The sequence below is a fragment of the Strigops habroptila genome, chromosome 23, assembly GCF_004027225.2.
Source record: "Strigops habroptila isolate Jane chromosome 23, bStrHab1.2.pri, whole genome shotgun sequence".
In the NCBI taxonomy this organism is placed as follows: Eukaryota; Metazoa; Chordata; class Aves; order Psittaciformes; family Psittacidae; genus Strigops; species Strigops habroptila.
In genome coordinates, this window is record NC_044299.2 from 2112731 (window position 1) to 2124998 (window position 12268).

The 12268-nt window shown below is 58.7% G+C and overlaps 2 protein-coding genes across 7 annotated transcripts in view; one reads left to right on the forward strand and one right to left on the reverse strand.

The window, feature by feature from the left end:
* VDR (vitamin D receptor) overlaps positions 1-357 on the reverse strand; it is a 35133-nt gene extending 34776 nt beyond the window's left edge. For 3 of the 5 annotated variants that reach the window (XM_030510361.1, XM_030510355.1, XM_030510357.1), the window contains exon 1: positions 222-287. The gene's annotated coding sequence lies outside the window, so the exon portion shown is untranslated. Of the gene's footprint in view, positions 1-221 lie in introns of all 5 variants that reach the window. The other 2 variants (XM_030510360.2, XM_030510359.1) reach the window with 2 other exon arrangements.
* A 5805-nt stretch (positions 358-6162) lies between these two features.
* Positions 6163-10883, forward strand: TMEM106C (transmembrane protein 106C). 2 transcript variants are annotated; one of them, XM_030510738.1, is made up of 8 exons: positions 6163-6234; positions 6825-7045; positions 7131-7194; positions 7689-7848; positions 7948-8088; positions 8305-8354; positions 8643-8696; positions 9531-10883. In XM_030510738.1, exons 2-8 carry the CDS (start codon positions 6853-6855, stop codon positions 9655-9657), a joined length of 789 nt encoding a protein of 262 aa, XP_030366598.1. In that variant the 5' UTR covers positions 6163-6234; positions 6825-6852; the 3' UTR covers positions 9658-10883. The 2 variants fall into 2 exon arrangements, with proteins under 2 accessions (XP_030366598.1, XP_030366597.1); XM_030510737.1 differs by lacking the exon at positions 6163-6234 and having other exon boundaries at positions 6749-7045; positions 7689-8088.
* Positions 10884-12268: the final 1385 nt, after the last annotated feature.

The window sequence follows — 12268 nt, forward strand, 5'->3', positions numbered from 1 at the left end:
CTACGGGACCCCCGAGCAGCAGGGAGAAGGCACAGGGCACCCGGGGTGACCCACACCCGTGTCCTCTGGTCCGTGGAGACACCGAGCGTCTCCCCACAGCTACAGCCGCTTCCCAGCCACCCCCGGCAACCACCAGAGCCGCTGCCGCCCGCGGTAGGTCCCGGGTGGGGTCTCCCCCAGAGGCAGCGCCCCCGCGGGTGCGCCCAGCCCGGACCCGGTACCTGCGCTCCGGACCCGGTACCTGCGGACCCGGTCCCCCCGCTCTCGGCGCCACCGCTCCCCCCGCGCCGCCCGCGGCCGCCTTTTGACGGGAACCGGCCGGCTCCACGCCCCGCCCCGCCCCGTGGCCACGCCCCCTCCGGGCCGCACCTCCTCCCCGCCCCCGCCAATGCCAGCGCGGCACCGTCTCGGCTCCGCCCACCAGCACCATATAAGGTCCGCACTGGGCGAATCCCCGCCCATTGGGGCGTGGCGAGGGCTGGCGGGAGAGCGCACGTGTCTGCCCGCGCCGCGGGGCGCTCCCCCGGCGCTGCCCGGCTTTAGGGACCCCACCGGCCGCGACCCCGCTGCAGAGCCCGGTCCCCGCCTTCCGCCCAGCCCCTGCCCCTGCTGCCCCGCTCCCGCGGCTTGTGGGGAGCCCTGCGCTCTGCCAGGGGCTGTGGGGTGCTGCCGGCGGCTTTTGGGGTGCCGCTGCCTGGTGCTTTGGGGGGCACAGCCCCTACAGAAAGCCGAGTGCTCAGGCAGCTTGCCCGCTGCCTCCCGGCCTGGAGTCAGTCCCTTACTGGGACAGAGCAAACACCACCAGTACAAGAGTGCCCCCCCCAGCACTCCTGGGCAAACTGTCTCCCTGCAGCATCGGCCCCGAGCAGCTTTAGGTGTCCCCACCGCGTTGCTTTGGTGTCTCCTGGAAGTCCAGGCATTGCACAGCTCCATCCGAGAGCTGGCAGTGGTTCAGAGGCTGCTTCCCTTCCACATTTCTAAGTAACAAGCCACCCTGTGGCTCGCCACATCCATCACCTGGCAGACAAAATCCAGGCTCGTCTCCTTCCTCTCCCATTTTCGGGTGAGCTGCCTCCGCACACGGCAAAACCTCCATCTGATTACAGCCTTGAGAGAGCTCCTGTGTTTTTCCAATGCTTAGATCAGATTAAGGGCAGAGGGAGAGCTGATTCATCCATCCTCTGCCTCCGGACTGGAGACAGCAGCATCCGTGAGGGCTCCAGCGCAGCTCCAAGTGTGCATGACCCTGGGTGGGCAGGTTCCTGGCAGAGTCGTGGCTCTTTGTAGCCTTTAGGCTGCTCCGGTTGGCCCCTTGATGTGCCACGGAGCCCAGGGCTTCACGTCCCGAGCAAGGACTGGCCTTGCAGGTCTGTGGACCAAGAACCCGCAGGACACCAGAGTGCTCCTGTGGGATCTGGTGGAATCTGGGACAATGCAACCAGGTCACAAATACCGACCTTGACCACCCAAAATCCCGTTATCGGTGGCGTGAGTCAACCTTCAGCGTGGGGTTTGGGCTGAGCCGGTTCAGCCGGTGCCACAGCCCCAACCCAAAGCTGCTCCATCCATCGCCCGGGCACGTTACACCCCCAGTCTGAAAAACTCAGTGTGTTTGGCAGCTTTTCCCCTATTCCACCCTCAAAACCACACCTGGGGGGCGGCCGTCGATAGAACAGCAAGAAGTGCTGCGAGAAAGCCCCCGTGTGATGCTCCGGGGTTTATCGAGTGCTCCCTAAACCCAAAGTCCCCCGAGAAAATGAGCCCCCAACGCAGCCGAGGGCAATCACCACCCCTGAGCTGCACTCACCGGGTTCAACAGCGCTCATCTGCGTGGGGAAAGCGCTTCACTAACGGGTTTCAAATTGCCTTAATGAGGCCAATGAGAGAAAACGACGTCTGGGAAGAAATGGGAGCTCATCAGAGGCAATTCCGTGGCGCAGAACGCTTTTGGGAGGGTGGGGAGTGGGCCGTGGATGGGGCCGGGGGGGCTTTGCATGGGAGAGGCTGCACATAACCCATCCCACCACTGCTGATCTTCAGCACCGCAGCCGTCTCAGTGTTAAAACACATCCTGAGCCTCACACAGCGGATGCCCCATTGACCTCACCTTGTCTGGACCAGTGCAATGAGCTCCTCAACCTCATCGAAACTGCTCTGCTGCCAAACACACCTTGTCCTGTAGCCACAGATGGGTTGGTGCCCCAAGCTATGGGGAAGCACAAGCACAGGATGGGAGAGACGGGATGGAGCAGCCTGAGGAGAAGGATTTGGGGTGTTGGGTGAGGAGAAGCTCCCCATGACCTGGCTTCAGTGTGTGCTTGAGCCCAGAACCCCCCCGTGTGCTGGGCTGCACCCCCAGAGCGTGAGCAGCAGCTCAGGGAGGGGATCCTGCCCCTCTGCTGTGTGAAGGGGAGACCATAGAGCAGCTCCAGTGCCTAAAGGGGCTCCAGGAAACCTGGAGAGGGGCTTTGGACAAGGGATGGAGGGACAGGCCAAGGGGAATGGCTTTAACCTGCCAGAGGGGAGATTGAGATGAGCTCTGAGACAGAAGCTCTTCCCTGTGAGGGTGCTGAGGCGCTGGCACAGGGTGCCCAGAGAAGCTGTGGCTGCTCCATCCCTGGCAGTGTTCAAGGCCAGGTTGGACACAGGGGCTTGGAGCAACCTGCTCTAGTGGAAGGTGTCCCTGCCCGGGGCAGGGGTTGGAGCTGGAGGAGCTTTAAGGTCCCTTCAACCCAAACCAGGCTGGAATTCTCTGCCAGCTGGGGTGGATGAGGCAGCTCCCGAATTTGAACTAGACCTGGAAGCATCCGTCTGCATTCTGTAATTGATCCAAAAAGGGAAAAGCACAAACACAACCAGGCTGGAAACCCTTTTGCGGCCACCAGCTTCAGCAGCAGGGCTCCCCCATCCCGCTCCCCCGGGAGCAGCGATTCCCCATCCCGCTCCCCAGGATGGATCCGGCTCTCCCGGGGCTGACTCAGGCTCTTGCTCCACATCCTCATCAGCGAAGGTTTCTGGAGAAGCGATTGCAAAACCCTCCTGCGGCTCCGTCCCCCCCCATTCCCACCCCTCCCGCTGGCCTGGGGCGGGGAGAATGGGCTTAAAACGGGAAGGAAAGGGATTGATCCCAGGACACAACACAGCAAAAGGAGCTGGGGGGAGGCTGCTGCGGGGTTTTGCACCTTTGTCGTTGGGGGCAGGTTCTTCTGCACAGTGCTGGGTCCTGCACATGGGACACAACAACCCCGTGGAACGCTCCAGGGTTGGGGAAGAGTGGCTGGAAACTGCTCATGGCAAAGGACCTGGATTGATGGAGCTCAACATGAGCAGCTTGTGCCCAGGCAGCCAAGAAGCCCCCAGCATCCTGGCCTGGCTCAGCACCAGTGTGGCAGCAGGGCCAGGGCAGGGATTGTCCCCCTGTGCTGGGCACTGGTGAGGCTGCACCTCGAATCCTGTGTCAGTTCTGGGCCCCTCACTGCAAGAGAGACATTGAGGGGCTGGAGCGGGGCCAGAGAAGGGCCCCGGAGCTGGTGCAGGGCCTGGAGCACAAGTGTGATGAGGAACGGCTGAGGGACCTGGGGGGTTTAGTCTGGAGAAGAGAAGGCTCAGGGGGGACCTTCTCGCTCTCTGCAACTGCCTGACAGGAGGATGGAGCCAGGAGGGGGCTGGTCTCTGCTCACAAGGAACAAGGGATGGGACAAGAGGAAACGGCCTCAAGCTGCCCCAGGGGAGGTTTAGATGGAGCTGAGGAACAATTCCTTCCCCAGAGGGTGCTCAGGCATTGGAACAGGCTGCCCAGGGCAGGGCTGGAGTCACCGTCCCTGCAAGTGTTCACACCCCGTGTAGCCGAGGCCTCAGTGCCATGGGTTAGTGGTGGCCTTGGCAGCGCTGGGAACGGTTGGACTGGATGGTCTTGAAGCTCTTTTCCACCCTGGTTGATTCTATGGTTCTATGATTCCCCCGCTTTGGGGATTCTCTGTTGTCTAATATAGGGTTGAGTTCATCCCACAGCCCACCCCTGGGGGCTCAGTGTCGGTTTCCCCCTCCCCATTTCCTCTCAACACGCTGTTTGCAGTGTCCATCCATGCCGATGTCCATCCTCATGGCTCAGTCCTGCTCCCAGCCCCTTCCTTGGCTCTTCAACCCCCATCCCAGGCACAGCAGGTGATTCCCAGCCCACAATTAGATGGGAAAGGTGAGCGGGAAGCCTCCATTCTGTGGCATTTTGCTGCTGGGAAGGAGGGAATAAATGATCCATAAGAGAGAAGAAATGATCCATGAAGTTTCCATTGGCACCACGCGGGAGAGCAGCTCCAGGGAATACCTGATTTTGCCATAAACTTCATTTTGGTGCTTTGGGTCATTCTGAGGGGCAGGAATTCCACTTCCCACCATCTCTTCTGCTTATTGCAATGGGAAAACCCCCCCAGCGCTTGTACAGGAGCGAGTTTTGGAATTCATGTTGTTCCAAATGGGCTGGTTTCACTTCCTTCGGACTCAGAGCCAATGGGATTGGGGGTGAGAGGAGAAAAGGGGCTGGTTTGGGGTTTTCCCCCAGATTGAAGGGTTTAGAAGCAGCCAAGATGCTTCTGTAGAGCTGTGAAATGGGATAAAAGCGGGAACTAACCCATTAGGAGAGTCAAGGAGGGATAATACAGGACACAGACCAAAGAGCAATGTGTGGTGGTGCCGGTGCAAGGGCTGTCACGGTTTGGGGGGAATTGGGGGGATTTGGGCTTTTCCCATCACTATTTCCCATCCCAGGATGCAGAGCTGGGGGTCGGGAACCGGGACCCCCCCCCCGGCAGCAATGTGTCTGGTGAAGATGTGGCAAAGGACGGCCTCACACGCATGTGCACGGCCCCACATGTGTGTGCGTGACCTCATATGCATGTGCATGGCCTCACACGTGTGTGCACGAGCACGCACAGTCATGGCACAGCCTCACACTATGGCCTCACGTTGCTGTGCACAAGCACATCGGAATGTGCACAAGCACACAGAGCCTTGCACCGGCACACACAAACCCTCACACTGGTGTGGGAGAGCTCCATACTGGGATGAGTGGCCTCATACTGGTGTCTGAAGGCTCCACACTGGGATGGGGGGGCTTGTACCAGTGCCTGAAGGCTTTGCACTGAGACGGGGGGGCTCACACCAGTGTTTATACCGGTGTGCCTATACCTGTGCCTATACTGGTATGTCTGTACCGGTGTGTCTATACTGGTGTCTATACCATGTACCCATACCGGGGTGCCTATACCTGTCTCTATACCGTGTGTCTGTACCGGTGTGTCTGTACCGGTACCCCTATACCGGTGCCCCTACACCGTTGTCTGTATACCGGTCTCTATACCGGTGCCCCCAAACTGTGTCTCTATACCTATCTCTACACCCATCCCTATACCATGCCCCTATACCGTGCCTCTATACCGTGTCTCTATACCGCGCCCCTATACCGGTACCCCTATACCGTGTCTCTATACCAGTCTCCATACCGGTGCCCCCGCACCGTGCCTCTATGCGGTGTCCCGGTACCGGTGCCCCCGCACCGTGTCTCTATGCGGTGTCCCGGTACCGGTGCCCCCGCACCGTGTCTCTATGCGGTGTCCCGGCACCGGTGCCCGCATACCGTGTCTCTATACGGTGTACCGTGTCCCAGTACCGGTGCCCCCGCACGGCTCTCTCCATCCCGCTGCACCGGCCCCGCCCCCCGCGCACGCGCACTCTTCCCGCGCGCAGCCCCGCGGCACGCACGCGCGGGACGGGGCGGGGCGCGCCCTGCAGTGCGCATGCGCACCAGGACCCGCCCCCGTCTCAGCCCTGGCTCAGCCCCGCCCACAGGCGTGGAAGGAGGGAGGGGCCCCCGCGCACCTGCGGCGCATGCGCAGTACAGGCCACGCCCCCCAAAACGGGTGCGGTCCCGGTTCCCGCCCAGCTGCTGTGTTGCTCATGCGCAGTAAGAGCCGCGGCACGCCCGGGCGCGGCGTTTCGTCAAGGGAGGCGGTGACGTTGAAAAGCCCCGCCCACTTCCCCCCCTCGAGGGGGCGACGAACCACCTGATTGGGAGGGGCGACGGCGAGGGGGCGTGGTCGGTGGAAACCCCGCCCCCTCCCCGCCCCGCGCCCGCCCCAGCTAGGGGCGGGGCTCGGGCGAGGCTCCGCCCACCGCCGCCTCACGCGTTGTCATAGCGACCACGGCTGCGCGGGAAGGGCCAGGCGGCGGCCGCGGCGGGTGCGCTGGGCCGGGGGGGGGGGGCGGGTTTGGGGGTCCTGTGGGGGGTTTGGGGGGCTGTGGGTCTATGGGGGGGGCTCGGGCTGTGAGGGATGGGTTTGGGGGTGTCTCTCATCGGGAGCTGGGGGTCAGGTTTCTGTGGGGGGTTTGAGGGCAGCGTTCCGTCATGGGGGGGTGTGAGGGGCTGTGTTAGGGGGTGGGCGGGGGTGTTGGGGGGGCAGTGTGTCTCGTTTCGGGGGCTGGGGGTGTCCAAGAGGGCATGGCTCTGTGCAGGAGGGGTGTGTCTCTGTGTTGGGGGGTTCTGAGGGGTGGGGGTCTGTCTGGGAGGGGGGTTTTGGGTGTCTCTTTGGGGCGCTGCTGGAAACGAGCCTCCCCCGAGGCCTCCCCAAGCGGGGGGTCTTTTTGTAGGGTGCTGTGGAGCTCAGCATGCTCTGGGGGGGTGTCTCTATGGGGGTGTCTCTCTAAGGGGTGCTGGGGGTGGGTCTCTCGGCGGGAGGGTTGTTCTCTGTAGCTCAGGGTTTCCCTGGTGGCCAGGAGCAGGTTGAAAGCCCATTGAATAACCAGGGTTGCTCTTGCTGCCTCTGCCTCAGGCTGTGCGGGTTTCCTGCAGCGGCTGCCATGGGTTCTGTGCTTTCCTTCCCTGCTGATAACACCACGTCGAGGCAGAGGAAGAAGGCTGAGGAGGAGGAGGATGACTTACTCGACAGCCGGGACCGTGAGGAGGACATTGCCAAGTTTCCCTATGTTGAGTTCACGGGTCAGGACAGCATCACCTGCCCCACGTGCCAGGGCACCGGCTGCATTCCCACACGTGAGGGGCTTAAACAGGAACAGAAAGCATTCCTTATGGATGTGTGTGCACAGGGAATCGTTCACATGTTCCTTTTGCCTTCCAGAGCAGGTAAACGAGCTGGTGGCTCTGATACCCTACAGCGACCAACGGCTTCGTCCACAGAGAACGTAAGTGTGTAGTAGGAGTCGTGACATCTTTGCAAGGAGCAAACAGGGCTCTTTTGTGGTTTAGGGCTTCACCTGCTCTGCAGCCTCTCCTTCAGCCAGTGGCTTGTTTTCATCCAAGCCAACAAATACAATTTAAAGGGTAACTTGAAATGCTTCCTGTGAAATCCCACTGTGGGTGAACATGGAAACAATGATCTTACTCATACGCTTCATCCTGCGCCTTTTACTGCAGCTTTTGGAAAGAAGCTGCCTCACCAGCAGCAAAAACGGGGGAGTGAAAACACTGCGGAGGCAAAAATGAATCTTTGGTTACTCATTACCAAAAACTAAACTGTTTTGAGCCATTTCAGGTAGCAAAAACCCCAGAGCAGCACTTGTGGGGCTCTCCCAGGGAAGAACAAACCTGTGGGGGTTGCTGCCTGTGTTGGGTTTCGGATGCAAAGGCTCCTGTGGTGTTGGGGTGAAGGAGCTGACCCCTTCCCTGCCTCTTCCAGGAAGCTCTATGTCCTGCTGTCGGTGCTGCTCTGCCTCCTCGTATCGGGGCTGGTGGTTTTCTTCCTGTTCCCACACTCTATCCTGGTGGATGATGACGGGATTAAAGTGGTTCAGGTTTGGTTCGACAAGAAGAACTCCGTTGTCATTCTTGCCATCACGGTAAAGTGTTTGTGTGTGTGTCTTCCCGAGGGAATAAATTCCCTGTCGAGCTGCCAGGAGGGTCCCTGCTACCTGTGTCCCCTCTTCCTCTCCACCCAGGCCACCTTACGCATCAGGAACTCCAACTTCTACTCGGTGACAGTGACCAGCCTGACGAGTCAGGTGCAGTACATGAACACCGTGGTGGGGAGCCAGCAGGTCACCAACGTCTCCAGCATCCAGCCACTGAGTGACAAACTGGTATTCCCCTTTCATTGCTTCGTTTGGTGATGCTTTCATTGCATAAAGCCTGGGGTGAACATGATGGTGATCTGTCTATGCCTTAAAGCTTTGCATGGCAAAGTAGTCTTATGGTTAGAGTAGCTTTATGCACCGCAGATAAAGGCAGGAGCAAGTAGGAAGGACTCCAGAACTAGATTTAGGCACGTGAATGTACTTTTCTTTCCTCTTTTACAGGTGAATTTCACTGTGAAGGCAGAGCTGGGTGGCCCCTTCTCCTATGTGTAGTAAGTATTTACTATTCTTTGTACAGAGCTGGGGAGGAGGGTGGGTTTAAGGTGCTTTGATTAGAATTAGCTCTGGAAATGACTTGTTTTCTGCTAACTGCCTGGAAGATGACTGCTAGAAATGACTTGAAAGACTTTGTGGGATGCTGCAGTGTGGTTTTTCTTGGCCCGTGTCTCGAGCTCAGTTGACACCAAAGGGAGAATCCCAGAAGATACTGAGAAACACGAGTGTCTCCACAACCCTGCTTAGCCCACACTGACCTACTGCTGTGGTTTGCTCTCTTCCAGTTTCTCTTGCACGTTTCCCAAGGCGAAGGTACACAACATCCTGATCTTCATGAGGTAGGTGGTTCTCTGCTCAGCTCCTGACTCAAAAGGGAATTGCTGCTGCAGCAGATCTGGGGTACACGAAGGAAATCCCTCTTGGCAGCACCCCAGCCTGGTTCAGTGTCAGCTTTTAGTCCAGGCCACTTGACACAGTTGGGTGAAATGTGAGATAGAAAGGAGAAGACACCAGCTCCCTCCGCACAGAGCGTTCACATGAGGGGGGTGAAGTGAGAGACCTTGAGGAACAAAAACTGAGAGGAGCTGCAGCTTTCGCGGGGGAAGAGGAGCTGTGATGGGTCTTCAGTGTCCAGCTCTGGGGCAGCAGCACCAGAGGGACGTGGAGCTGCTGGAGCGAGGCCAGAGGAGGCCCTGGAGCTGCTGCGAGGGCTGGAGCAGCTCTGCTCTGGAGCCAGGCTGAGAGAGCTGGGCTGGGGCAGCCTGGACAAGAGAAGGCTCCTGAAGGGGAGACCTCAGAGCAGCTCCAGTGCCTAAAGGGGCTCCAGGAAACCTGGAGAGGGGCTTTGGACAAGGGATGGAGGGATGGGATGAGGAGTTTGGGCTTCCAGCTGCAAGAGGGAAGAGTTAGATGGGATATTGGGAAGAGGTTCCTCACCATGAGGGTGGTGGGATGCTGGAATGGAGGAGCTGTGGCTGCCCCATCCCTGGCAGTGTTCAAGGCCAGGTTGGACACAGGGGCTTGGAGCAACCTGCTCTAGTGGAAGGTGTCCCTGCCCGGGGCAGGGGGTTGGTGCTTGGTGAGCTTTAAGGCCCCTTCGTCCCAACCCATTCCGTTGGTGTGGAGCCTGCTGGAGCTGTTGCTGTGGCAGAGGTGTTGCTCTCCCCCTCCAGGACGTGGGTGAAGCTCTCGTACATCGGGCACGTGTCGCAGAGCACTCTGGAGCGGTACCGCTATGTCGACTGCAGCACCAACTTCACAGCCAGCCGGGACCTGCTCCCGCTGGCCCCCTCCGCCTGAGGCACAGCCAAAGCCAGGAGCGAGCCCCGGGGCCCAGCCGATGTGTCCGGGGGGGATGCTGGTGCAGATGGATTTCTAGAAGGGACCAGGAACTTGCAAATGGAAGCAGAGGGATCACGAGTGACTTTGGTGGGAGATGTCTGGAAGCTCTGTGTCCCTTTCATGCTCTTCCACGTGCAGCTTGGCTGCGCTTTTCGCCTGGCCGTGAAACCCTCTTGGGGTGTTTTCCCAGCTCCACGGTCCTGCCTTCCTCTTTGGTTCTGGAGAACTAGGTTTTGGTGGGAAAACCGGACTTCCAGGCTTTGGGGGCTGAAGATCCCAAAGATTTAGAGTTGATTTTTGCAGCTCTGTCAAAGCTCAGCACTGTGTCAGGTCCCTCAGGGTGAACAAATTAGTTCTGTGCAATTAAATTATCATGCTTCTCTTCAGCAGCAGTGTCTTGGGCTTGATCCAAAGCAAACCTTGATAACAAAGAGATAGTTCCTATAAGGAATGTGCAGATCAAGCTCCCACCTCCCTAACTTGTGTTGGAAGGAGGCAAAAGCACCTTTGAAACACGCTCTTTCTGTGCACATCGTGTGCTGGCAGCTGAGGCCACCTCCAGCAAACCCAGACCCAAACCATCTGAATGAAGGTGCCTTGGTAAGTGTGGGGCTGGGGAAGGCTCCATGAATTCCACCTTCCTTCTCCTCCTCCTTTGGACCTTCCCCTCCCCACGCTGGGCAGCTGCGGGGTCTCTGGGGTCTGAAACCAGGAAGCTCACAGCTCGGTGGCACTTTGTGCTCGTGCCTGACACAGCCAAGTCTTGGATTTAAACTGATTTTGTGGGAGTTTGGTGTTCCAAAGGTTTCACTCCCGGGAGCTGTTCCCGATAGATGGCATCAACTGTGTTCTTAAAGCAAATACACCCCCAAGCTGAGCCCAGCCTCTGCTGCTTGCAGCTTGGAGCCTTTCATTCCGCTTCTGCCCTTTGTAGTTTCCCTGGAATTCGATCCCTGCCTGCACCTACCGCGTCCTTCAGAGGGGAGGTGGTGTGAGCCTGTGTGAGGGAGCAGAGCCCAGGTGGAGCCGTGGGCAGTGCTCGGGGTGTTGCTCAATGAAGGATGCTTTATTTTGTGGGAATGTGGAAGAAAACCACACGGTGCCTTTTCTAGGAAGTGGCATTTCTGCCTCCTGAGGTTTCCAGAAGTGAATTTACCCATTAAAGCGGAGTTGTACGTTACAAAGAGCTGTTTGTGGCTGCAGTGTCCTTTGTTGGAGGAAAAGCTCTGCCTTTCTCCTGTGGAAACCAAACCTTGTCCTGGAGTTAGTGCCCTGTGCTGTGACCGGAGTCGTCTTTTGCCCAGAAGTGCCTATTCTCCTGGGGATGACTGGGGGGCAATGGGGACCAGCTCTGGGGCAACAGCACCAGAGGGACATGGAGCTGCTGGAGCGAGGCCAGAGGAGGCCCCGGAGCTGCTGCGAGGGCTGGAGCAGCTCTGCTCTGGAGCCAGGCTGAGAGAGCTGGGCTGGGGCAGCCTGGAGAAGAGAAGGCTCCTGAAGGGGAGACCTTAGAGCAGCTCCAGTGCCTAAAGGGGCTCCAGGAAACCTGGAGAGGGGCTTTGGACAAGGGATGGAGGGACAGGCCAAGGGGAATGGCTTTAACCTGCCAGAGGGGAGACTGAGATGAGCTCTGAGGCAGAAGCTCTTCCCTGTGAGGGTGCTGAGGCGCTGGCACAGGGTGCCCAGAGAAGCTGTGGCTGCCCCATCCCTGGCAGTGTTCAAGGCCAGGTTGGACACAGGGGCTTGGAGCAACCTGCTCTAGTGGAAGGTGTCCCTGCCCGTGGCAGGGCTTGGAGCTGGAGGAGCTTTAAGGTCCCTTCAACCCAAACCACTGTGGGGTTCAATGCCCTCAGCCACTGACCTTGTCACCCTGTGCTGTCCCTGGTGATCCATCACGAGCTTCTCACATGGCTCCAGTAGCCCCCAGTTTATGATGAGTTGAACTTTCTGGTTTAAGGAAAATGAGGAAATCACAAACTTTGTTCTTCATCCATCTCATTTCTGAGCTTCCTCCCTCTCTGTGACCCGGTGCAGCTCAATCCTGCCTGCGCTGCTCTCTCCTTTTGGGGTGACGCCATCTCCTGCTCCCCAACGATGCCTTTCCTACCACTGTTACCATCTTTAGCTGCAGCCCTAGAGCTAACCCACATTGTCCTGCTTTTAACCCTGTGGGGTTGCTTTTAACTGGGTGATGTCTTGGGGGGCTCGTGGGGTGTTTGGGACCCCTAAACCTGCTGCTTGGCTCAACAGGAGCGTGGCTTTGCCCTGGTTCGGTGTGCGAGGCTCTGAGCCAGAGCACTGCTCGCTGGGGCTGCCCCGGGGTCATGTGCCAAAGCACTTGGCCTTCGAAAGGCTGTTTTGGGTTTGAAAATCCTTCTTAATCCTCCAATCTCCTGTAATGAATTTCTCCTGCCAACGTTCCCGAGCTCCCCGCTTCCGAGGCTGCCTCAGGTGCTGCAGCAGGAGCCGTCGCTGCTCTGGTGCCAACTGTGAGCGTTTCGGACCGAGCAAAGGGCCCCAAAGAAGTGCTTTTAAAAGAGCTTTTGACAAATCCTTTGAAGTGGTGGTT